Source organism: Lissotriton vulgaris, chromosome 3_1, assembly GCF_964263255.1.
Source record: "Lissotriton vulgaris chromosome 3_1, aLisVul1.2, whole genome shotgun sequence".
NCBI lineage: Eukaryota > Metazoa > Chordata > Amphibia > Caudata > Salamandridae > Lissotriton > Lissotriton vulgaris.
In genome coordinates this window covers 1,232,678,107-1,232,702,628 of record NC_141689.1, presented here as the reverse complement: position 1 = coordinate 1,232,702,628, position 24,522 = coordinate 1,232,678,107, and the positions used below count along the sequence as shown (strand labels likewise).

The window sequence follows — 24,522 nt, the reverse complement described above, 5'->3', positions numbered from 1 at the left end:
AGGGAGGCTATATATTCCCAAGGATGTCATCAATGATTTCCATAAGCATGAAGATATTGGGTAGTGGTTTGTAGCCTATGAGATAGCAATGTTGGCCCAACAAGTCCCTGAGAAAGATTGGGGAGCTGGGGTGTGGGGCTGCTTTGTGAGTGAGGGGAGGGATACTTTGCTGGACCTACCCAGTGATAATAAGATGTCTTATGCCCACATGAAGGATGCCCTGATGACAAGGTATGGTTTGACCCCAGAACTCTATAGACAGAGGTTCAGAAATTGTAAGAAGCTGGAGGGAACCACTTGCGTAGAATATGTATCTTTCATTTGCAGAGCTATGGATGGTTGGGTGAATTATAGCAAAGTGGATACTTTTGAAGCGCTCTATGATTTGATTGCAAGTGAGCATTTGTTTGCTAATTGTTTTCCAGAGCTAAGCCATCACCTTATTGATAGCAAGTTGACTAACCCTAGGAAGCTAGCTGAGGAGGCGAACCGCTGGGTCAGTACCAGGGTCCACAAGGGTCATGTGGGAGACTCTGCCAAAGGTGGGCAGGGTCCCCAGCAGAAGAGTGGGGGGGGGCAAGGGTAAACAGAGGGAGTTCCAGAAAGGGTCCCCAAGTAATTCCCAATGGAACCAAGGGAAGGGTTCCTAGCCTCCCCCTAAGAAAAAGTCAGAGCTCCGACAGGTAAACCTGTTCACAGGGGGCCTGCTACATGTTTCTAGTGTAAGCAAGTGGGACACCATTGATATGATCCCCAGTGTCCCCAAAAGGGTCAGTATGTGCCACCCTGTGCACCACCCCGTCAGATGGCCAGTGTAGCCCTGGAAGGGGAGGAGATGGGTGTTCAAGTTGGGTGGGATACCACAGAAATGTCCCTGGTCTCATTAGGAGACTTTGAGACTAAGGCTCAGCTGCCTGATAACCCTAAAAAGTACAGGCAGTGGGTGACCATCAATGGCCATAGAGTGGAGGCTCTGAGGGACACTGGGGCTAGTGTTACAGCAGTCAGTTGCCGGGTGGTGTCCAAGGAGCAGGTTATCCCTCATGTATTTATCCCTGAAGTTGCAGCGGACAACTCACAGAGCCAGTGTGTGGTGGCTCAAGTACCCTTGAGTGGGGGGGTCTCTGGTTGTGAGGCCAGCCATGCTGGTGGATTGTCTGTTGGGCAATGATTTAGACTACTCCCCTTGGGCTAAGGTGGAGAAGAGGCTCATTTGGAGATGTTGGGTCTACCTGAGTGGGCGTGTGTGACCACTAGGTCTATAGCAGCTAAGGGTGTTCAAGAGATCCTGGAGCCTGAAAGTATGGCCCAGGAACCTGCCTTAAAGATAAGAGGTAGGGGGCGTGGAAAACCAGCCCCCATTGTTCCCACGGTCCCGGAGGAGGCCAACCTTGAGGGGGATGCCCTGGATCCTACAGTGGAGCAAATCCCCTTTCCCTGACTTAGACCAAATAGGGAACTTTGCTTCTAAGGTATATACCATTGCCAACTAGAGACCCCCAGTTCTAACACATGCCGACGTAAACTTTCAGTCAAAAAGCTACAAGACAGACAAGAAAGGTGGTGGGTAATGGTTAAGGGATGTCTCAAGGGGAAATTATGCACTTTCATCTCAGTCTATGCTCCAAACACCAATCAAGGTCCCTTCCTCCTCTCTCTACTAGAAGTCCTAGGTGGGTTCGCAGAGGGAGACATCATTGTAATGGAAGACTTAAATCCGACATGGCATTCCAGCATAGATAGCTCTCATCCACACAGATCTTTGACCAGTAGTTTCCCGAAAAACCTAAAAGCCGCAATGCACAACCTAAGATTATTACAAGCATGGAGTACTTAGAAACCCAAATAAGAGCAGCCGATTTGCATATTTTAGGATTTCGCCCTCAATCTGAAGTGAGGGATATCAAGAAAACTAGGGGTGGGTGGATCTTGTAGAGTTTTACTCCGTGGAATTCCATGGTGTTACCTAAAAACATCCGTGAAGATCTGCGAGCGGCGGAATTCCGGTGTGTTATGCTGCTCATGTTGATTTTTAGAGCCTGGGGCTCATCCCACTGTGTAAAATCAGCATGAACAGCACCACGTGGTGTGCCAAAGGGTGCTTCTTCTTTCTGCCTCTCTGGTAGGTTTTCTACTCTAGTGACATCTTTTGCAACACGAGCGGCAGCCTTCTCAATGCAAGTGGTAGCGACCTCCCTCTCCACCTGCGTTTACAAATCACACCGGGAGGCAGTCTAGAGATCGTTTTTTCTCATTCTTGCTCGCAAAGTTAACGTTGCTGAGCCACACTTGAGAAAAACTCTACCAGTCAACAGCTGGCGGAGTTTGTCCAGACCTCCGTGCTCCAAGCAGAGCGCAGAGTGGGAAAAACTCTACAAACTCCGCCAGAGGAGCAGAGTTTACCACCCATCCCTAAAGAAAACCTTAGGAGGCTTCATAAAGGCTGGATGGAGCAACAATTTGCTTTGTCACAGAAAGATTTCAGTTTGACACTGTCAGACAATGGGACTGAAGCAAGTGACAACAAGAGGAAGAAAAGGCTTGCCGACGATTATAGTAGAGGTCAGAGATTATTAATCCAGAGATCAGATTTTGACAGGTATCACAAAAAAAAGGGAAAACACAGCATAAAGGGTCCCAAATATTGATCACTTCTGAGGAGCAAAGGGACAATGTGCCCAGCCAACCTAATTGCCATCTGAGGTGATAAGCATTTGAAACCATGACACATATATGATGGTAGTACCTTGCTATTGTAGGCTGTCCTTGACATTATTTTCTTGTCTGTTTCTTTGTTTATTTCTTTATTTAAAGTATAAAATAATAGCCAAGGCCTAGCTTTCTGGCAACAGAGTTTTACTGGCAACTAAGTGTAGGAAAAGGGTTATGTAACTAGTGAATCATGGAGTATAATAGAAAGAGAAACTGAGAGGATTTAAAATTCCAGTGAATCGGGAAAATAAAAATGAGTTTTTTAAGTCTTTCCTTGAAGCAAGAAGGTGAGGATTCCATGATATGTAGTCCTGGATAAAGTTCTACAATCTGGGATAAGCATGAGAATGCTTTCTCTGATGCTTTGTTTTTCTTGGTTTTAGGGTTTTCTTGAATGAGAGGATTTCTGCTTCTTGTTTATCGTTGATCTCCTGCGAGTTTGAGTTTATTACTTGATTGATTTATGTGTGAGAAATGCAATCTTATAACCAACTCTTGTTTAATGAAGATTGCGCACTGTCCCACTCTGCCCCATGCTACACACTTTAGTCTGTGCACCAGGTGCAGACTGGGACAGTGCTCCATATCATAGCAAATGCTCTCTTTGAATCAACAGAGCATTAGTGAAATGAGGACTGACCAATTGTCCACCTGTCACTGTGCCAGTGGCAATCAGCCTGACTTCCAAAGTGGGAAGATATTTTTCTGTAACAGGGGCAGTGAATGACTCCACCCATCTGCAGGGGGACACCTGATAATTTCCCGGAGTTCCCTTTCATCCTTTTAAGGTTACCCTCAGTTGCATACTAACTGTGTGCCACCTCTTTGTGGCACAAAATGAATGCGCCTCATGACTCTTTGCCTCTGCACCTTCATCATTATGACCATAAAGACAAGGCATCTCATCATTTGCATGCTGCCATGCCTCATGCAAATAATAGTCCACTCCCTTGAGATCGTGTAATCTGTATAACAAAAGAAACAGCACTAGCAGGTACACGTGCTGGTTGCATCTCGAGGGAACTTCATATACAGCCCCTGGTGTCCACAACCTCCAGGTTTTTTTACTTCACATCAATTTGAAAAAGATAAGGAGCAGACCTTTTAATTGTGCATATTTCAGAAATAGAGTGTTTATTTTTTATCAATATTTAAATGACTGAAGAGGAGGTATTAGCAAGGAACATTTCCTGACTCTGAGCAAACTAGAATGAGGGACATCACACAACCTGCATAAGTACTAATTTGTGATGAGGCCTTCAGAAATGTAGAAATGTAGTTAGTTCTGGTGAGGTAATGTCTTGAGCTGAATGCTAAATCTGGTATGTGTCAACTCTGCCCATGTTAGCAAAGACACACAATCAATTTAAGGCAAGGAACAAAGACATCATAAATATGGCTCAACACATTTATTCATGATTTCTTATGTCGCTTTGCGGTGATAGTCGAAATATGCATATCCACACGGAACAAAGCATGAAGGTTTTTAGACTTAAACTGAGATCCATTCACGAGCCAACTAATAGTAGGTCGACCCGGACAAAAAAGATGCTATTCACAAAGACCTTCGACAACTGAATTACTGTACGCATGTTGTGGAAAGGAGGGAGTTAATGAATCGGTTTCTTCCCTGTAATTATTAATTGTTAATTGTAATTGTTAATCTTTGATCCGCGGGTAAATAGGTTACTAAATCCATGGCAACAGTGTCCCATTGACTTAGTGGTGCAAGTTTCACATCCTTAGACATAAATCTCCAAGTCGGGCTTAGTTGACTTCTACCTTTCGTATCTTTTTGTACATTTCAATGATTTACATCTACTGTGCAGCCTGTAAGTGGCTGACTGTGGCACCTCTATAACAGTAACTGTTACTGTGAAACAAAGAATCCAATGCACTTATTGACAAACCAACAAGGAACCACTGTGTTCCTTATGGAAAGTCAGATCTTTCAGAAAAACTTTGGTAATGTGACCATTATAACAATTTCCAAATTGGTCTTAAATATTAATTGGTGTTGTAACTCATGAGTACTCTGGAGAAATAACCATACTATTATCAAACTCTTTTTTGCTTCCCTAATAATGTGTCTGCATTATCTTCAGGAATTCAGATGATAACTTGAGACCCTTATCAGATAAATCATATCACAAAATAAGTATTATTTGATATTATTTATCATTAGATTATTATTGTGATGCTCTTCTAAGAAAACGATTTGAGCCATACATGCGATTAGGATATGCACTGAGGAAAACACATCAGGGAAGGAGAAACAATAGTAGAGGCCACCCCATTAGAGGACAGGGTATTGACAGAGCAGATACGTGAAGACAATATTCCTCTTACATAGAAAGATGATCAATAATACCCCAAACTCCATGAACTCACTTAGGTAGAATTGGGAACAAGATGTTGGCACTATAGATGAGGATCAATGGGTGGAAGTGCCCCTGGACCCTAGGGAGGTGGTGATTCTGGCCAAATTCTGGCTCATACACTCAAGGTGCTGCATAGAGTGTACTACCCTAGGCCAGTGCCGTACAGAATGGGGAGGTGTGAAAGTGCGAGTTGTCACAGGGCATGTGGGTCAGAGGGATCCTTTTATCAACTGCTATGGGAGTGCCCTAGCATTCAGGAATAGTTAACAAAGAACGCTAGGTCAGTGTTGGAAGTGGTTGGTATGGAAGTCCCACTAGACCCTTTCGTGTCATGCACGTAAAAAGGAGACAACAGTAGCCAGGGGTAAACTCCTCTGCCCTTCCTTTCCTCAGGCCCCACTCTTCCGCTTTCTGCCATGTCTGGCCCTGACGTCACATGCCAGGTCAGGCACAGCGACACTACATCCCCCCTTTTTATTTTGAGTGTTCCATGTTTACATGCTCAGAGTTCTTCGATGAGCCGGGTAGGTCACCTGATAATCCTCTGTGGTCGGCGAGAAAGGCGCACCTCTCTCAGCTCGCTTGAGTCTGCCGCGGGTTGGGATTCGTCTTGATTTTCAACTTCTCAGCTTGATTTATCCGTGTCCCCTTCTGGTTCTTCCTTTTGGGTGTACACTGCAGGATTGCATTTCTTGAAGTATGACACATTTCTTGTTGTTCTCTTGGTATTAGAGGCAGCTGTAATCATAGTTTCCTTCCACCTTGTCACTCGTAGTGGTTGGGCTCAGTAACGACTGTCAGCCTTGGCTTTTGTTCTTGTCTGAAAAACACCCAATCTCTTTCTTGAATGTCAGATGCCTTGGTGTGTCAATGATTATCCGCATGCACTTTCATTTTCGCCTTCTTTGTCCTATTGAGACTCACTAGTGTCTCATGATCTTGGGTCGGGGATCTGGACCGCATGACAACCTCTGCAGTTGGTATTCTGGTGCGTGGTCTTCTTCCAAGCATCAGAGTAGTCGGGTACCTATTGGTGGTGCTGTGTGGCGTGGTCCTGTACGCTCCTAATATTTCATTGCGTGCTGGTTGGATGTCACGTTGGGTCAGTTCGGCTTGTTGTATCGTTTTCTTTATGGTGGCCAGGAATCGTTCGACCATCCCTTTAGCTTGAGGTCACGTGGGAGTGATCTTTCTGTGTCTGAAGTTCAGGTGACTCGCGCACTCTGCAAACTCATGCCCATTAAATGGTGGCCCATTGTCCGTTTTCATTACTTTGTGGATTCCCCATGCAACACATGCTTTGTCGATCACAGGTATGACAGTGGCTGCTCTTGTAGATGAGACTTGTTGCGCAATAGGAAATCTGGAGTATTCATCCCTCATGACGATGATGTATTTCCCGGACTTCAGTGGTCCGAAAAAGTCAATAGCCACTTGTTGCCACACACTGTCTGGGAGGTCAGACGTTTGAAGTGGGGAGTGTGATTCTTCCTAACTTACCAGGTGGCATTGAGGACAGTTTTGGAGTGCGGCTTCTACCATGTGGTCCAGAGATGGGAACCAGACTCGGTCCCTTAATGCTTTCTTCGTTACCAATACGCCTCTGTGCCCTTCATGCGCTAAATTGACAGTTCCTTGTCTCAGTTGTTGAGGAATGATGATTCTCCTATGTCTTAGCAGCAGTCCGTTTCCAATGATCGTGAGATCATCTTTGACATGTTGGAACAACACAAGTTCTTGCATATTGACGGTGTCATCACTCGGTGTGTTCTCCAGGTGTCTCCACAAGCTCGTACGGATGCGCTGCATGATGTTCTGGAGTATGGTGTTCTTGGCAGAAGCTTCTATGATGGCGTCCAATGGGACAGCAGGTGGTTGTGCTTGATCAATGACAAAATGAATATATTCTTCTGCCAGCGAGCATCTTGTCTGCGTTGAGACCTGGTGATGTCGCAATATATAGTCTGCCTGGGGGGTCTCTCAAAGGGGCATGGCCAATGGAATTAAGGGCGTAACTTACAAAAATGTAGGCAAAAAATCTGTGGTTAGCATAGTGTGCCACCGACTAGTATTTTGCTGTTTCTGTCATAGCATCCAGATATATGAGACAACAAGTAACATCATACCTACAACGAGTCAGCACTATTGGCTTTGTTAATGGTTGTTAGTTGCATAAGATAAATAAGCAGCAACTATGGCTTGTATATAATATTGAAAAAGATTCCACGTAAAGCCCTGGTGACACCACGACAATGTTGCTGCATCTGAGTTTCAAAAAGAGATGGGAAATCCAGAGTGGAAATGCCTCTATAAAGGATTTCCCTTCCCTTAGAATGCTCACCTCGCATGACATAATGCCGTAACTTCTCCACTAGTGAGAAGTGAGCAGTGTGAGAATGCGCACATCGATGTTCCTGCTGTCTCAAAACGGGTCTCTATCGGGCTCTGTTTTGTGCCCTGGTACAGGCTGCCCATTTTTTTCAGGACTGCAGTGACAGCAGTCTGCTGTCACTGCAGTCCGGAAAAAAGTACTAGGGCACTAAACAGAGCTATATAGAGACCCGTTTCGAGGCCCCCTTTAAATAAATGCCGGTGCTCAGCAGTAGTAAGACCCGCCCCACTTTAAGCCCTGAATTTACCCTTACATTTATGTACATCTAGTGCTGTCATTGAAGTCTTGTAGTGCTTGAAGTTGAGGGAAGTGAGCTCCTGTAATGGAGGATACAGGGGTTGCCATGTTTTGCAATGTTCAACCCCTGAAGGCACCTACCACCATGGTAATTTGACTAGCTTGGAGTGAGATGGGTCAAAAACAACGATACGTCTTTGGAAGAAAGACGCATGAATAATAGGTCCAAGAGGCTGTGCAGTCGTACTGGAGTACTTAGGTTCCTCTCCTGACAGTATCCAGTCCTCTCCAGCGAGGCTTAGGTATCACAAAATGATCTGTCATTAATGCCTGAAGATGTCTAGTGGGTTTGCAGTAATAGACAAGCTTGATTAAATGGCTCTTTGCACCGCCAGGAATGTCTCTGTGAACCAGGCCATCCGATTTAAGGCAAACCTTTTGGAAACAGATGTAGGTGCTAGCAGTAGCTGGTCAAACGATAGCAAAGCGTACTTAAAATAATGGTAACCTGCTGCAAGGTTTTCACCTGTAGCAATCCTCTCGTTATCGGTTAAGCAAGTTTCCACTTGAGATGATCCTTTGGTGCTCTGACTGGAAAGAGGTAGGTGCAGGTGATCACAGTTTGGGGTTAATGAGGAGTGCAGCTGGAGTCTCTTGAACACCGGAACGCTGTGACTGATGGCATTGGCACAACTTTAGTGTCACTGTTATTAATGGTGCACTCTGCTTAAGATGTAAGTGATTAGATTCGGAATTAAGGCGCAAGAGAAGAGCACTTGACCGCATTTCTGGTGGGCCGACATGTCAAGTCAAGCAGAAGAGTTGGTTTGTTTGAACGGAGGATCCTGTGAACAAAGCCGAGATTCATGTAAGTTTCCTTGGTAGTGCGCTGAAAACACCTGCTTACAACTCTCAGCAGGCCGGGGCGGGCTGGGCCCCCAGCAGCAGGAGCAGGGCGAGCAGCTGAGCAGTGCGTCCGTGTCCCTCCATGGTTGTCATGTTCTGAGGTTGCCCAATCAATTTATCACCCTCTTAGGTTTAGGGGTACTTATGGTGGCAATGTGAGCTAGCAGAACTGTAGGCCAACATATCAACATAGTGTGTATGGAATGTATGGAATGAGTCTGCCACCATTGTAACATTTATGTTGTCCAACAAATGCCCAGTTCCTACTGAGGTAGTAGAAGCTGTGCGACAAGCCACTGTGGATGCAGAAACTTACACCTCTACTTATATGGATACACCTCTGAAGTATTAGCATACCACAATCAAGAGCGGACTGGCCATACCGGGCATCAGGCGTTTCCCCAGCAGGCCAGAAGGGTGTGTGCGGGGGGGGGTGCTTTTGTTACTGGTGGCCTTTCTTTAGCAGTGCAGCAGTTTTAAAAGCACTGCAGAGTGCCATGTATAGCCAACAGTTTTCTAACAACAAGAAAAGTGGCAAGATAACTCTGGTGATTAATGTACCTGCTGATTTGAGTTTTGTCTAGTTGCAGTTTTAACTCATATATAGTAGGGCAAAGGTTTAATACGCCGGCCGCAAACAGTGTGTACACAGAACAGTACTTTATGTGTAAAACTCAGTGTTACTGCTTTTGTCACAGAAATCCTTTTGTTACTATGCTGTTCATAAGTAACAATTGTAATCTAGGTTAGAAAGTTATATTTTTTCTCCAGTTCTTCATTATCCTAATTTTGCTAAAAAGGGTTTGTTTGGGTAGAAATAAATTCGTATTAGTAAAGGCAACCCTACCCAATGTGTTATGTACTGAATCCTCAGTTTGTGCTTTCCCAGATCAAGCACTTTAAAAAATGCCTACCAGTATGGATGACAAGTGCATCCTACTTCTTGTAGCCCCCTTTGTGTTATGTAACAGTGTTAGACCGGACGGCCGTAGGGTGGTCTTCCTCAAACGGTTTGCCTCTTAGCTTCATATTGTTGCTGATTTGTTTTTGTTGGCCTTAAGACTCTGGCCGCTTTTACCCCTGCTAATTAGTGATAAAGTGCATGTGCTCTCTTCCCTAAACTTGGTTTGATTGATCTATCCACAATCGGCACATTTAATTTACTTATAAGTCCCTAGTAAAGTGCACTGCACGTGTGCAGGTTCTGTAAATTAGATGCTCCCAACCCCCTTTTGTAACGCCAGTGAGACTGTAGCACTGCTTTTGCCACCCACTGAAGTAGCCCGTAAATATGTCTCAGGTCTGCCATTTCAGGGCCAGTGTGTGCAGTTTACACTGCCATGTTGACTTGGCATTTAAAATCCCTTGCCAAGTTGTAAATTATGATTTTATTACTCATAAGTCACCCCTAAGTTAGGCCACAGGCTGCCCATAAGGCAGGGTGCAATGTAACTAAAAGGTGGGACGTGACTTTAAGTTTTACATGTCGTGGTAGTGAAAAACTCCCAAATTTGTTTTTCACTACTGAGAAGCATTCCCCTCTCACAGGTTAACATTGAGGATTCCTTCCTACATTTAAAAAGCTGTAATTCCTAATTGGGAGAAGGTATATATATATGTATAAATTTTAAATAAGTATACAGGACTGTAGCTCGAAATCTTGGTTTTTACACTGAGGTGCTTTTTGGTGACATATTTTCCTTTTTTCTCAAAGTTCTGCCAAGCTGTGTAGCAATTTATTACGGTACTGCTATCAATTTCAACGTTAAAACATTTTTATAATGCTTTATGCCAATATTTTGTGAATGGTCTAGCTTTATTTGCTAATCGATTGAGAGTTGAATCATGCATTCATGCATATCACTTTAGCCATCTTGCGATCAACAGTATATTTATTGCATTCATGCAGTTATGAGACATTCACATTTTTAAGTATTTGTACAGTAATACACATGTATTGTCAGTGATCTTTGACAACATTTGTATCAGGCATTTATTGACAAGATGTGTTTTTTTAAGTTGTTTTAAGTCAACACCAAAGACATGGCAAATTTGTGTACTGTGGCTTTAAATTGCTTAAACTTAGCCGTAGGCTGAACCATGTGACGCACGTGTGGTAGGTGTGGCCCTAAAGGTGGGGTCAGAACTGCATAGATAAAAGAAATCTCCAAACTCAAATGTGGTGTGTGAACAAGAGTACGCCAGTACTCGAAACGTTGCATTTTTGAAAGGCATTTAAATAAATAACAACTTGCCCGGATAACGTGGGGTATGCCTCTTCTTTCGCCGCCTGCGTGTGGAGGTTTGAAGATCGTGTAAATATATATATATATATATATATATATATATATATATATATATATATATATATATATATATATATATATATATATATATATATATATATATATTACCTACTGGCGGTCGCCAGTAGGTGTATATATAGTTAGGACCTAGTTTCTATAGGAAATCCGCAACATTCTATTGGGAATAACTTTGGCGCCGGTTGATCAATCTATGTGAATTTCTCAAAGCAGATGGCGCGTTACGCTCCGCTCCTTCCCTGAAAGTTTCGGGGGGATTCGTGAAGCGGGGGCTGAGAAAAAAGGGGGGTCCCAAAACATGTTTTCCCCATGCAATTTTCCATAGGACCTTTAGACACGGCTACAGCCCAAACGGCTGAACGGAATTACAAGAAATTTGGCAAAATGGTAGAGTCTGATTCGCAGATCACGCTTTTGCTTAAATGGTGTAAATCCCTCCAGTAGTTGCTGAGAAAATTCAAGTTGAAATCAATTATATATCTATAAGCGCGCACAGTGCGAGCACCGTGCGCGCACCGTGCGAGCACCCCGCGATTTTTTAAAAAATAATAATAATTTTAGGGGCCTTGGGGGTCCTTGTGGGACCCCCTGAGCAGGCCTAGAGGGTCAGGGTGCTTCTACCCTGCCCCCTTTTTGAGGTCTACACATTTGTTTTCCTGCTTTCCTGTGCCTTAGTCTACTGAGGCACAAGATGGCTGCCAACTGTTTCTGTTTTGGAGTGTTGATAGACAGTAGCAGCCAATCAGCATGCCTTCCAGAGAAAGTTGCATGCTCATTGGCTGTCAACACTACAAACCAGGAAGTGTTGGCATCCATCTTGTGCTAGGTAGACCGAGGCACAAAAGAAGCAGAGCTCACAGCCCACACAGCTCTCACAGCCCACACAGCTCTCACAGCCCACACAGCTCTCACAGCCCACACAGCTCTCACAGCCAACACAGCTCTCACAGCCCACACAGCCCTCACAGCCCACACAGCCCACACAGCCCTCACAGCCCACACAGCTCTCACAGCCAACACAGCCCATACAGTTCTCACAGCCCACACAGCTCTCACAGCCCACACAGCTCTCACAGCCCACATGGCTCACACTCTCACAGCCCAAACAGCTCTCACAGCTATCACAGCCCACAGAGACCTCACAGCCCACACAGTCCTCACAGCCCACACAACTCTCACATCCCACACAGCTCTCACAGCCCACACAGCTCTCACAGCCCGCCTAGGTAGACCAAGGCACAAAAGAAGCAGAGCTCACAGCCCACACAGCTCTCACAGCCCACACAGCTCTCACAGCCCACACAGCTCTCACAGCCCACACAGCCCTCACATCCCGCACAGCCCACACAGCCCTCACAGCCCTCACAGCACACACAGCTCTCACAGCCAACACAGTTCTCACAGCCCCACAGGTCTCACAGCCCACACAGCTCTCACAGGCCTCACAGCCCACACAGCCCTCACAGCCCACCCAGCTCTCACAGCCCACACAGCTCTCACAGCCTTCACAGCCCACACTCTCACAGCCCAAACAGCTCTCATAGCCCACACAGCTCTCATAGCCCACACAGCTCCCACAGCCCACACAGCTCCCACAGCCCACACAGCTCTGGCAAAGATAATACCAGCAGAGAACAAGCACTGGCAAAGACAATAACGGCAGCAAACAAACACTGGCAAAGACAATATCGGCAGAAAAAAAAAGGCAAAGACAATAACGGCAGCAGAAAAAAAACACGGACAAAGGCAATACCAGCAGCGAACCAACACTGGCAAAGATAATACAATCAGGGGGGCAGGGGCACAAAAAACGGCACAATCAGGGGACAGAAGGCCCGACAAACGACACAATCAGTGGGCAGAAGGCAAGAAAAAACGGCACAATTAGTGGGCAGAAGGCAACAAATACGGCACAATCAGGGAGCAGAAGGCAAAAAATACAGCACAATTAGGGTGCAGAAGGCAAGAAATATGGCACAATCAGGGTGCATGAGGCAGGAAATACGGCAGAATCAGGGGGGCAGAAGCCAAGAAATACGGCACAATCAAGGGGGCAGAAGGCAAGAAATACGGCCCAATCAGAGAGCATCTTGCTCCGGTCCAAAAATAGGATCCCTAGGGCTGCTCAGGTGGTCCCACAAGGATATTAACATATTTAAACGTTATCCGCTAATAGAATTTGCATTTTCAAAACCTTGCAAATTCACTGAAAAAACCATAGGTTTCAGGCCTTATTCAGGTAAGAATTGGCATTTAAAAAACCTTTGAAATTCACTGAAAAAACCATAGGTTTTAGGCCTTATATAGTTAGGAATTAGCATTTAAAAAACCTTGAAAATTCACGGAAAAAACCATAGGTTTCAGGCCCTATAGAGTTAGGAATTAACATATAAAAAACCACTGAAATTGCTCCTATATAGTTAGTTGCACTAACTATATATTTCGCGCACCCGCAATCAACTACTGATGATGTCACATATTATATCTTTCATGACATGGTCAGTGACATCACTGATGACATCACTGATGACATCTCAAATGACAGCACTGATAACATCACTGATGACAACATCCAGTGTCTGTGTGTTTTTGTAAAGTTTAAATATGTTTTACATATTGAAGAATGAGTGGATGTATAAGAGTATGGATGAAGGATTTGATTGTATAAGTGAGTAAGTATGTGTTAGTATATCTGTGAAAATGTAAGCTGTTCTGTGTTTAACTGTATAGATGAAGAAATAAAAGTGTGATTGATTCTTTACAGGACTGACTAGGTGTGTGAGTAACTCCATGGATGAGTGGCAGTGTGTGAGTGTCTGCATAGGTGTATGAGTGCATATGATAGTGTTGTAATAATGAGTGACTGTATGTACGAGTGATTGTATGGCTGAATGAGTGAATGTGTGTGTAGACGTAGGAATCAGTGAGTGCGTATGTAGTAACTGGTATTCGTCTGTCAATGGTTTTAAAAATGATACTCTGTACTTAACACTAGGTGTAACAGAGGTTATATTAGAGTGTAAGGAGGAGCATTGTATTATCACATGAAGTATATCATCAGTGGTGTGATCATTGATGTCAAATTAGATGTCATCAGTGATGTCATCAGTGATGTCATTTGAGATGTCATCAGTGATGTCATCAGTGATGTCACTGACCATGTCATGAATGATGTAATATGTGATATCATCAGCAGTGGATTGCGAATGCGCGAAATATATAGTTAGTTCAACTAACTATATAGGAGCAATTTCAGTGTTTTTTTATATGTTAATTCCTAACTATATAGGGCCTGAAACCTATGTTTTTTTCAGTGAATATATATATATATTCCACAAACCTCTCCACACGAGAAAGGGAATGAGTCGCAAACTCTTTCCGGTTTAAAAAGTTGTTATTTATTTTCCTTTCAAAAACGGCATCTTCTTGTTAAGCTCTAATGCATTTCGCTCACCACTGTGAGCTTCGTCAGAGAAGAGGCGCCGCAGGTTCAGGCAGTAACAGCTCACCCACACGACCATCAATGTACTGGTGCTTCCGTTTTTTTAACCCCCTGTTGGGCGCCGCATTTCAGCTATCCTTTTCACTTGCTGCATGCTGGGTCATGTAGTGCGCTGTAGCCTCCAGTGCGTGCTGCATTTGAAATTTTCACGTCCTGTGCCGATCCGGAAACCCTTGAAAATGTCCTTTTAAACATCAGCAGGGACCCTAACCATAGTCCAGTCTATGGCGGCACCTCGCACCCTTCGTGTTTTCACGTTCAAACAAAGTGGTCCGATTTCGGGTGTGACTGGCGCTCTTGGCGGGCGGTGCGTATCTCTTGGGCCGGACCAGGCCACATCAATATTCCACAAACCTCTCCACACGAGAAAGGGAATGAGTCGCAAACTCTTTCCGGTTTAAAAAGTTGTTATTTATTTTCCTTTCAAAAACGGCATCTTCTTGTTAAGCTCTAATGCATTTCGCTCACCACTGTGAGCTTCGTCAGAGAAGAGGCGCCGCAGGTTCAGGCAGTAACAGCTCACCCACACGACCATCAATGTACTGGTGCTTCGGTTTTTGTAACCCCCTGTTGGGCGCCGCATTTCAGCTATCCTTTTCACTTGCTGCATGCTGGGTCATGTAGTGCGCTGTAGCCTCCAGTGTGTGCTGCATTTGAAATTTTCGCGTCCTGTGCCGATCCGGAAACCCTTGAAAAAGTCCTTTTAAACATCAGCAGGGACCCTAACCATAGTCCAGTCTATGGCGGCACCTCGCACCCTTTGTGTTTTCACGTTCAAACAAAGTGGTCCGATTTCGGGTGTGACTGGCGCTCTTGGCGGGCGGTGCGTATCTCTTGGGCCGGACCAGGCCACATCAATATTCCACAAACCTCTCCACACGAGAAAGGGAATGAGTCGCAAACTCTTTCCGGTTTAAAAAGTTGTTATTTATTTTCCTTTCAAAAACGGCATCTTCTTGTTAAGCTCTAATGCATTTCGCTCACCACTGTGAGCTTCGTCAGAGAAGAGGCGCCGCAGGTTCAGGCAGTAACAGCTCACCCACACGACCATCAATGTACTGGTCCTTCCGTTTTTTTAACCCTCTGTTGGGCGCCGCATTTCAGCTATCCTTTTCACTTGCTGCATGCTGGGTCATGTAGTGCGCTGTAGCCTCCAGTGCGTGCTGCATTTGAAATTTTCGCGTCCTGTGCCGATCCGGAAACCCTTGAAAATGTCCTTTTAAACATCAGCAGGGACCCTAACCATAGTCCAGTCTATGGCGGCACCTCGCACCCTTCGTGTTTTCACGTTCAAACAAAGTGGTCCGATTTCGGGTGTGACTGGCGCTCTTGGCGGGCGGTGCGTATCTCTTGGGCCGGACCAGGCCACATCAATATTCCACAAATCTCTCCACACGAGAAAGGGAATGAGTCGCAAACTCTTTCCGGTTTAAAAAGTTGTTATTTATTTTCCTTTCAAAAATGGCATCTTCTTGTTAAGCTCTAATGCATTTCGCTCACCACTGTGAGCTTCGTCAGAGAAGAGGCGCCGCAGGTTCAGGCAGTAACAGCTCACCCACACGACCATCAATGTACTGGTGCTTCCGTTTTTTTAACTCCCTGTTGGGCGCCGCATTTCAGCTATCCTTTTCACTTGCTGCATGCTGGGTCATGTAGTGCGCTGTAGCCTCCAGTGCGTGCTGCATATATATATATATTGCACAACACTGAAACCCCCAAATCCTGGGTTTACCAAATGAGAGCACTCCAAGCCAGTACGGCGTAGGTTCGCCAGGTCTTTTATTTAACAGAACCTTATCAGCAAATCAATCTACAAACGCGTTTCGGCGTTGCCGCCTTCGTCAGTGTAGACTGACACTGTTTTTGAAATGCATTTAAAACAAAAACCGTGATTGACATAGGTCACGTGTTCTCAACAGAAATAAACATCAACATAGAAAACGGTACTTAAGGTAATTCATTCATTACTTTCACGGCGGCCATCTTTAAACGGCTAATCGGCTCATTCTAATATATACATATTCCAAGGTACACTAGGAGAGCTAGTATATATCCTCACAACATAATCATACCTAAGATTTCATTTTTATAAATTTCTAGTGTCCTATGTTTGTCATACAAGTGCAGATGACACCAATGCCGAAAGTACCTGAGTATGTGATTTTCACAGCCAACTCTCGGTGAAGATCACTTAGGGTTCACAGTATTATAGGTCACCAAAAATCAAAACACAGTTAAATAAAGTATTTACAATCTAGCCCTGAATGGGCATAATGATATGCTTACAACACTCAAGAAATCATTATTTTGAATTGTCACTGTGATTCATCAATAAGAAAAAAATAATAATAATAGGTGATCGAAATTACATTTATGGTGACGGGTCACACTTCTCTGTATGCATGAAAGGGGCTATGTACATATCTATTTTTCCAGGTTTTTAAGAAAGAGGATTAGGAAACAGGAAGGGATTATTCAGATGTGAGTCCACATCTCTTCTTCATTATTCATCCCTCCCGGGGACTTTGTCTGTAACTGGATAATAAATCTTGATTCTAATGTTCTTAGTTTCTTTATCCAGTTGCCCCCTCTTTCTGTTCTGACTAGTTGGTCCAAGATAAAATAAGTCAGTAAATTGCTATTGCTGTCATGTACCTGCTCGAAATGGCGGGCTACTGGGTAATTTGGATCCTTTGAGGAGATAGCCCTCATATGTTCTAGGACCCTGAGTTTGGTAGGTTTCACTGTGCTCCCTATGTATCTCTTCCCACAGGGACATGTCAGACAATAGACCGTATAGTCAGAGTTGCAATTCACCAGTTTGGTTATTTTGCCTTTCTTCTTCCTTCCTGGAATATAGTATTCCTTGACCTTTTGGGAGTTTTTACAGGCCTTGCACTTCATACAAGGGAAGAAGCCTGAAACAGTTTTTTTTCTCTTTCTTTTCTTTTCATAGTGGCTATTCACAAGGTGATCTTTGAAAGAGTTCCACTTTCTATAAGTGATTAGAGGATAATCAGATATTGACTTTCCGATTACGGAATCTGATTTCAGAATCTTCCAGTTCTTACGCATTATGTTGAAGACTTCTGGAGATTTTTCCGAAAAATCGGTAATTAGTCTGATCTTAGTATCTGAGGGCCTGAGTTTGTCAATTAGCAGGTCTTTCCTTTCTACTAGATCGCTTCTCACTTCTGCTTGCCTCAAAATTCCTCTTCCATAGCCTCTCTGAGAGAATCTTTTTTTGGACTGTTCCTTGGCTCTCTCAAACTCCTGTGAGGTTGAGCAATTGCGTTTTATTCACAAAAACTCTCCCAAGGGGATGTTATTAATGACACTGCGGGGATGGTAGCTGCGTGAGTGCAATATGGTATTGCCCGCCGTGGGTTTTCTATAGACAGCGGTTTATATTCTGTCATTTTCCACATAGACCCGAAGGTCCAAGTAGAATACCTCACTTTTGCTTATAAAAAAAAATATATATATATATATATATATATATATATATATATATATATATATATATATATATAACACCAAACAAACTCCACTTTGCTGGGGGCCCCCAATCCTGCAGGGGGGGCTCTTGGGCCAGGAATGGAGATCCTGGAAATTGCAGTTCTGCTACTAAAAGGAAAAGAGCCCAACATCGACTTGCTGACAAGTTGACTTTATTCGTCATGAAATGCAGAGAAATATGCACTCTTTAAATCCTAACGTGTTTCAACTTTCCAGCCTTGCTCACAGGTGAGTGCAATTGTTCTGTGTAGTCCAAGTGGTCATGTGGTTTGCTCCTCGAACCACAAACACCAGCATGCATCAGTACTTCAAATGTGCTGCAAGACATGGCACTTTGCGCAATTCTGCCTAAATAGCATTTCCACAGCCAATGTCCCACATATTATCGGATGCTTGCTGGTAAAATATTCTGTAATGGCACAGTGCCGGTGCCTCTGCACCTCTTAAGATAATTACTTGCCAAGCGATGTTGCAGAAAAATGATAATAAATCACTCTCCTCTCCCTTTCTCAACATATATATATATATATATATATAATGTTTAGCACCTGTGGAATGGTAAAGACAAATTCCCTTTAATGGTATGGTTGGATTTGTTGTTACTACTCTGAGAAATGCCATTTTTAGAAAGTTAGCAACATACAACAATGTCTCAATGAGAATCAATGAGGGGAAGTAATTTAAGAAATAGCCTAATTTTACAACATAATTTAAATAACAGCAAAGAGTTGCAAGAACGTGGTTAGGTGCATTTATAATATCAGCAAAGAAGTACAGATCGGATTTAACAAATCAAAAATGCAGAATCAGCCATTCTATTTAAGCTGAGTACTAAATGTGAGAGTGAACACCTTTTAATTAGTACAATTATGAGATGATTTTGTAAAATCATGTTGTAATTCAAAATCCAAATGTCGCTTGTGCATGCCAACAGCGTTGCTGTTTCATGTAAGTGCCTTCTTAGTTCAACCCTTCAATTAAGGGCCGTCTAAATTAAGAAAAGTGGCCAATGCTTTCCTTTTGTCTTTTTTATATCTACAGATACCTATGTGATCTTCTTGGTACTTGTCCTCATTAGCCCTCAAATTGTGTTAGTACCTGCTTAATTCTGTATTTCAATCTCTACTTTTCTTTCACTCATTAGGCAGTGATCATCCAAAGTTGTGTTGTTTATGTCCTGATTATGACCTCCAGTCATGAAGTTTGAAATGCGTCGAGACGCACAAACTAAATTTGGATTTTTAATTATACATTATTTTACAAAATTATCTCTGAATTGTACTAATTCATGTATAATTGAATTTGGATTTTTGTTCAAAACGCTGTGTTAATTTTTGTATTTTTCTCACTAGCTTCACTTGCGCCATTTATTACGTTTTCATGAGCACAAAGTATTCACTCTCACATTTAGTACACAACTTAAATAACATGGTTCAATCTGCATTTTGATTTGTTAAATCGTATCTGTACTTCTTTGCTAATATTGTAAATGCATTTACCCGTGTTCTTGGACTGTTTGCTGTTATTTCATTTCTGGTGTATAATTAGGCTATTTCTTAACTTTCTTCCCCTCATTGATTCTTGTTGAGACATTGTCATATGTTGCTAGTATTACCCAGGCCTCGACTGGGACTACAGGTGTCTCCTGTGGTTGTTAATACTTTTAGAAAGTTAGGCATTTTCCTGCTCTTAGCGATTTGGTATTGTCCTATTTTCTCTAATCACTGGCTCCGCTGGGTGACAGCTGGACTTTGTGTATTCCCTTTAGACAGCCACACACTGAAGGAAGGGAACCTAGGTGTGACTTCATGCATCTTCCTGGGAGGATGGGAGGAAGGAGCTGGGTACAGACTTGCCCCTGAATAGGTTGTGTCCTATCCACACACAAAGGGCTGAATACGCTGAAGTGAGTCTGGATCCAGAGCAGGGAGAAAGAACCTCTACACACTTCAAAGACCCTTCTTTGAAGTCACACCCACTTCAAAGGCACAACTGGATATAAGTACTGGATCTCTGACCCTACCAGCTCAGTACACTTCTGGACCTCAACCAACTCTGCCAAGAAGAAGAACTGTTGTGCTTAAGTAGTGCCATTCTGCTGGAATGCTGCTCTAGAAGGCTGCTGCCTTGCTGTGCTGCCCTGCTGCCTACTGCTCTCTATAATTGGGTAAAGATTGGACATCCATCACTAAACCCAGAGTGACTCGAAGGGCTAGCTGACTAGTCTCCTGTTCTAAGACTCAGATACATCAAAGCCTTCTACCCTGCTCCTGTGCCAGGACCGGACTGGAACCACAACCGGCCCTGGCAAAGTACTGGGCCGGCCCCCCCTCCCCACTAGGGGGGGTTGGGGGTGCCAACGAACTCTTTGCTGGGGCCCGTTTCCGACCGATTTTGGTACAGGGCCGATTTTGCAGCTATGCTGCAAAAACGACCCTGTAACAAACGGCCCCCAGTGGCCCAAAACCGGCCCCTACCCGTGTGGCACACCGAGGGATTGCCCGGTGCCCGCTATGGCCAGTCCGGCCCTGTCCTGTGCCTTGTACATTGGAAATGGACCCAGGTGCTTGCTCCACTGGAACCGACACATTCTTGGCTGTGAGAGCAGAATCGACGCATGGCAGCTGTTGGGGGAACAGAACGGGCACATTGCACTCCCATGTGGAAGAGAACTATTGCCATATGATCACATGACCATGAATGGCTAGTTCGATTTATCTGACTTTTAAAACATCTTTCTTTTAATTATGAGTCATACATTTCCCTCATTTTCACCTTTTGAGCTGTCAGAATGAGCTACAGTAAAATTACTGCTCAGGTTGCACCAGAAAGGCAGTAGCATGAAGGCATTCTTTTCACATGTCACCGTGAAGCCATATTTAAACATGACAGGCAGAAAGAAAAAACGATTATTTCTTTCTTAAATTTGAATGTTCATGCTCCATTTTAATTTGTTATAGGGCAGGAGTGTAAGAAATGTTTTTTATTATTGTATTTTTAGCTTTCCAGTATTGTCTAATAGTTGTCTGCAATGGTTTTTTTCCTTTTCTCAAGGAGCCAGTCCGTAGTAAAGCATCCGCCATCCAAGCAAGGACGCCTGAAGGAGCGCTTCGCCTGTCAAATCCCAAATCTAGGAAGGCAGCACTGTGCTTCCCGTTAGAGAGAACAGAATTGCCGATTCGACCAGTAAAGTACCACTATATTCACTTATGCTTTAAAAGATATTTTAACATAATTTGCATGCGGGACACCTTATTTTTCCTTCAAAAGGCAACAAATACATCTGCTTTCATTCAGTTTGTGTTTACTTCAGGGATCGAAATTTCGAGTTGTGTGATAATAATCGAAATTTGCCTAGCGCAGTAACGGTAAGTTTCAATTCTATTAAGGACACGGAGGCGAGGATTATGCTTTTCTCTCTTCGCTGTTTATTAACATAACATCGCACAGCAGCCAGAAAAGCATCAAAACTTGAAAAATGTTTAGTATTCCCAAAACAGGAATATCAGAAAAACATCGTAATAACATTGTTTAATAACTACAAATCCCATGAGATCAACACTAGGCAGTCCTTTTTTAGTGTCCATAAATCCCAATATAAGGCGTCCATCCAACGAACTCCTCCTCTTTCTTCGTGGCGAGTCAGGCCAAAGTCTCAAGCATCTCGTTTCGCACCATCATTCCCTGGCGGAAAAAAGAACAGCGTGAGCTAAGCCATACCCGCTAAGCCTGAAGGCAAATCAACAAAGCAGAGCATCAAGTCAACGACATGCAACCCAAGAAAACAGTAACCATACTGCAATTCGGAAAACGGATTACTTACTCCAGTACGGGCGGGATCTCCGCAGGAGGTATGGGTGGGATAATCCTCGCCTCCGTGTCCTTAATAGAATTGAAACTTACCGTTACTACGCTAGGCAAATTTCGATTCTATGTCAGGACCGGAGGCTTCGGATTATGCTTGTTTAAAGCTTGTCGACCACCAAACTAGCAATATCCACCACTGGCTTAAAATAGAACCTTTTGAAGGTGGAATCCAAAGACCAGTCCGCAGCGCGCATAAGGTCTTCTAATCGTGCCCCAAGGGCAAATGCTTTAGAGGCCATGGCCCCTCTTGCTGAGTGAGCTCCGAACTGCCTCGAATCAATACCAGCTTCCTGCATCACCCAACGCACCCACCGGGCTATAGTGGGGGAAGAGACAGCCTTGTGCGGTTTGCGCAGCGCAATCAGTAACTGCCGTTCGCCCGGAGGGCGAAGTTCCGTTGTGACATCCTCATAGGCTTTCAAACACTGTACCACATACAACTTAGGGGCATCTGCAAATGCCGGATAGGAAATAGACCTCGTAGCCGATTTCGTGCGTCGGCCCACGGTAAAGGTCACCCCATCCGGGGAGAACGCTCTCGCCGTGACATCCAGGGCACGCACGTCAGACACCCTGCGACAAGACACTAAGCACAGGAGCATCGCCAGTTTAGCTGACAGTTCTTTTAAGGAAAGATACTTGTTAGGCTGCCAGGAAAGGAAAAGGTTCAACACCACGTTAACATCCCACAGGACGGAATACCGTGGCTCTGGCGGTAAAGCCAGACGCACTCCTCTAAGGAGTCGACATACCAGGGGATGCTCCCCGACCGCCACTCCATCCAGCTGCACATGAGCCGCTGATATGGCAGAACGTATCGTATTAATCATCCGGTATGCTAAGCCGGCGGAAGAGAGTTCTGCAAGAAAATTCAGGATAGGAACGAGGCCTGCGACCATGGGATCCAAATCCCGTCGAAGACACCAACGAACCCACCTGGTCCAAGCCGATCTATACCTCTTGGCAGTGCTGCCTGCCCAGGCCCTGGACAAAAAGTGCTGAGCTGAGTTCGAAAGGCCAGGGAGCGACCAACGTCGCCTGAAAGCCTCCATGCCATGAGGCGGAGAGAACCCTGGAGGAGATGGTGAGGGACCCCTTCTGGATTGAGGAGAAGACGAGGAAGCCGGGGGAGTAGGATTGGAGAATCCCAGGAAAGTTCCAGAAGAACTGGAAACCACACTTGCGACCTCCACACGGGCGTCACCATCACCACGTCCGCCATCTGACGGCGAATCTGGGCCGCGGCCCGCACTATCATGGAGAAAGGCGGGAAGGCATACGGCCGTTCCTGACTCCAGTCTTGGAGGAACGCATCCGTCGCCTCCGCCAAGGGGTCCGGTCTCCAGCTGAAGAACCTCGGGAGCTGGAAGTCCAGACGGGACGCAAACAGGTCTATGGAAAACGGTCCCCAGCATACCGCCAGCCAGCGGAACACTTGAACATCCAGCTTCCACAGGCTGGAGTCTCGAAGATATCTCGAGTGCCAATCCGCCACCTGATTGGCCCGACCCGGCAGGTATTCTGCCGTAACCGAGACTTGATGGGCGAGACAATAATCCCAAAAGTCTTTCGCCAGGTCCGCTAGGGCTCTTGATCGCGGACCCCCTAAGTGGTTCACATACCGAACCGCTGAGACGTTGTCCATCCGCAGAAGGACGCATGACTTCACTGAGTCCCTCGTCCAGCAACGGACAGCGAACGAACCTGCTAGAAGTTCCAAGCAGTTGATGTGAAGTCGCTGTTCGTCGGACGACCAAGCGCCGCCTGTGGAGAAATCCCCGCAGCGGGCGCCCCAGCCAGACCTGCTGGCGTCGGACTCGATCACCAAGTCCGGAACGGACCCGAAAATCGCGCGGCCGTTCCACGCCTCCACGTGGGCGAGCCACCAAGACATTTCCTCTTTGACCTCCACCGACAGGGGAATCAAGCGGTCGTAAGAGAGCCCTCTGCGCAAATGGTGCGCTTTTAGTCGCTGAAGAGCCCGATAGTGAAGAGGGCCCGGGAATATCGCCTGAATGGACGATGAGAGAAGGTCTACTACTCTGGCCACCTGCCGGAGGGAGGTGTGTGATTTGGAGATAGTTTGCTGAAGCACATGCTTGATTTTGGCCATCTTTCTGGACGGTAAACTGAGAGTCGATTTCACCGAGTCCACCACAAACCCCAGGAACACCATCTGCTGGGCGGGGGTGAAAACCGACTTCTCCCTGTTGACAATAAACCCCAGACCTTGTAACAGGGAGACTGTCTGAGACAGATGAGCGGCCAACTTGCTCGGGTCCTGGCCCAGCAGCAAGATGTCGTCCAGATAGACGATCAGCCGAATCCCCTGACTCCGCAGGGTTTCGATGGCCGGGTGCAGAATTTTTGTAAAGCACCAAGGGGCCGAGGAAAGACCGAACGGAGGGGCCTTGAACTCGAACACCATGTCTTTCCAGCAAAACTGAAGGAAACGGCGATGCGGGGGGTAAATCGGAACCACCAGATACGCATCCTTGAGGTCCAGACGGACCATCCAGTCGTTCGGGAGCAAAACGTCCCTCAAAAGATGGATGCCCTCCATCTTGAAGTGGTTGTACACCACCCAGCCATTGAACTCCCTGAGGTTGATGACTGGTCGTCTGCCCCCGTCCACCTTTTCCACAAGAAAAATATTGCTCAGGAAACCCCGGGGGTGCCGCG

At 45.1% G+C, this 24,522-nt stretch overlaps 1 protein-coding gene across 1 annotated transcript in view; it reads left to right on the top strand.

Moving 5' to 3' along the window:
* The window catches only part of SPMAP2L (sperm microtubule associated protein 2 like), an 839,782-nt gene that overhangs the window by 680,322 nt on the left and 134,938 nt on the right, over positions 1-24,522 (top strand). The window contains exon 10 of the mRNA XM_086963162.1: positions 21,028-21,159. Within this exon, the coding sequence (XP_086819288.1) occupies positions 21,028-21,159 (132 nt within the window). The remainder of the gene's footprint in view (positions 1-21,027; positions 21,160-24,522) is intronic.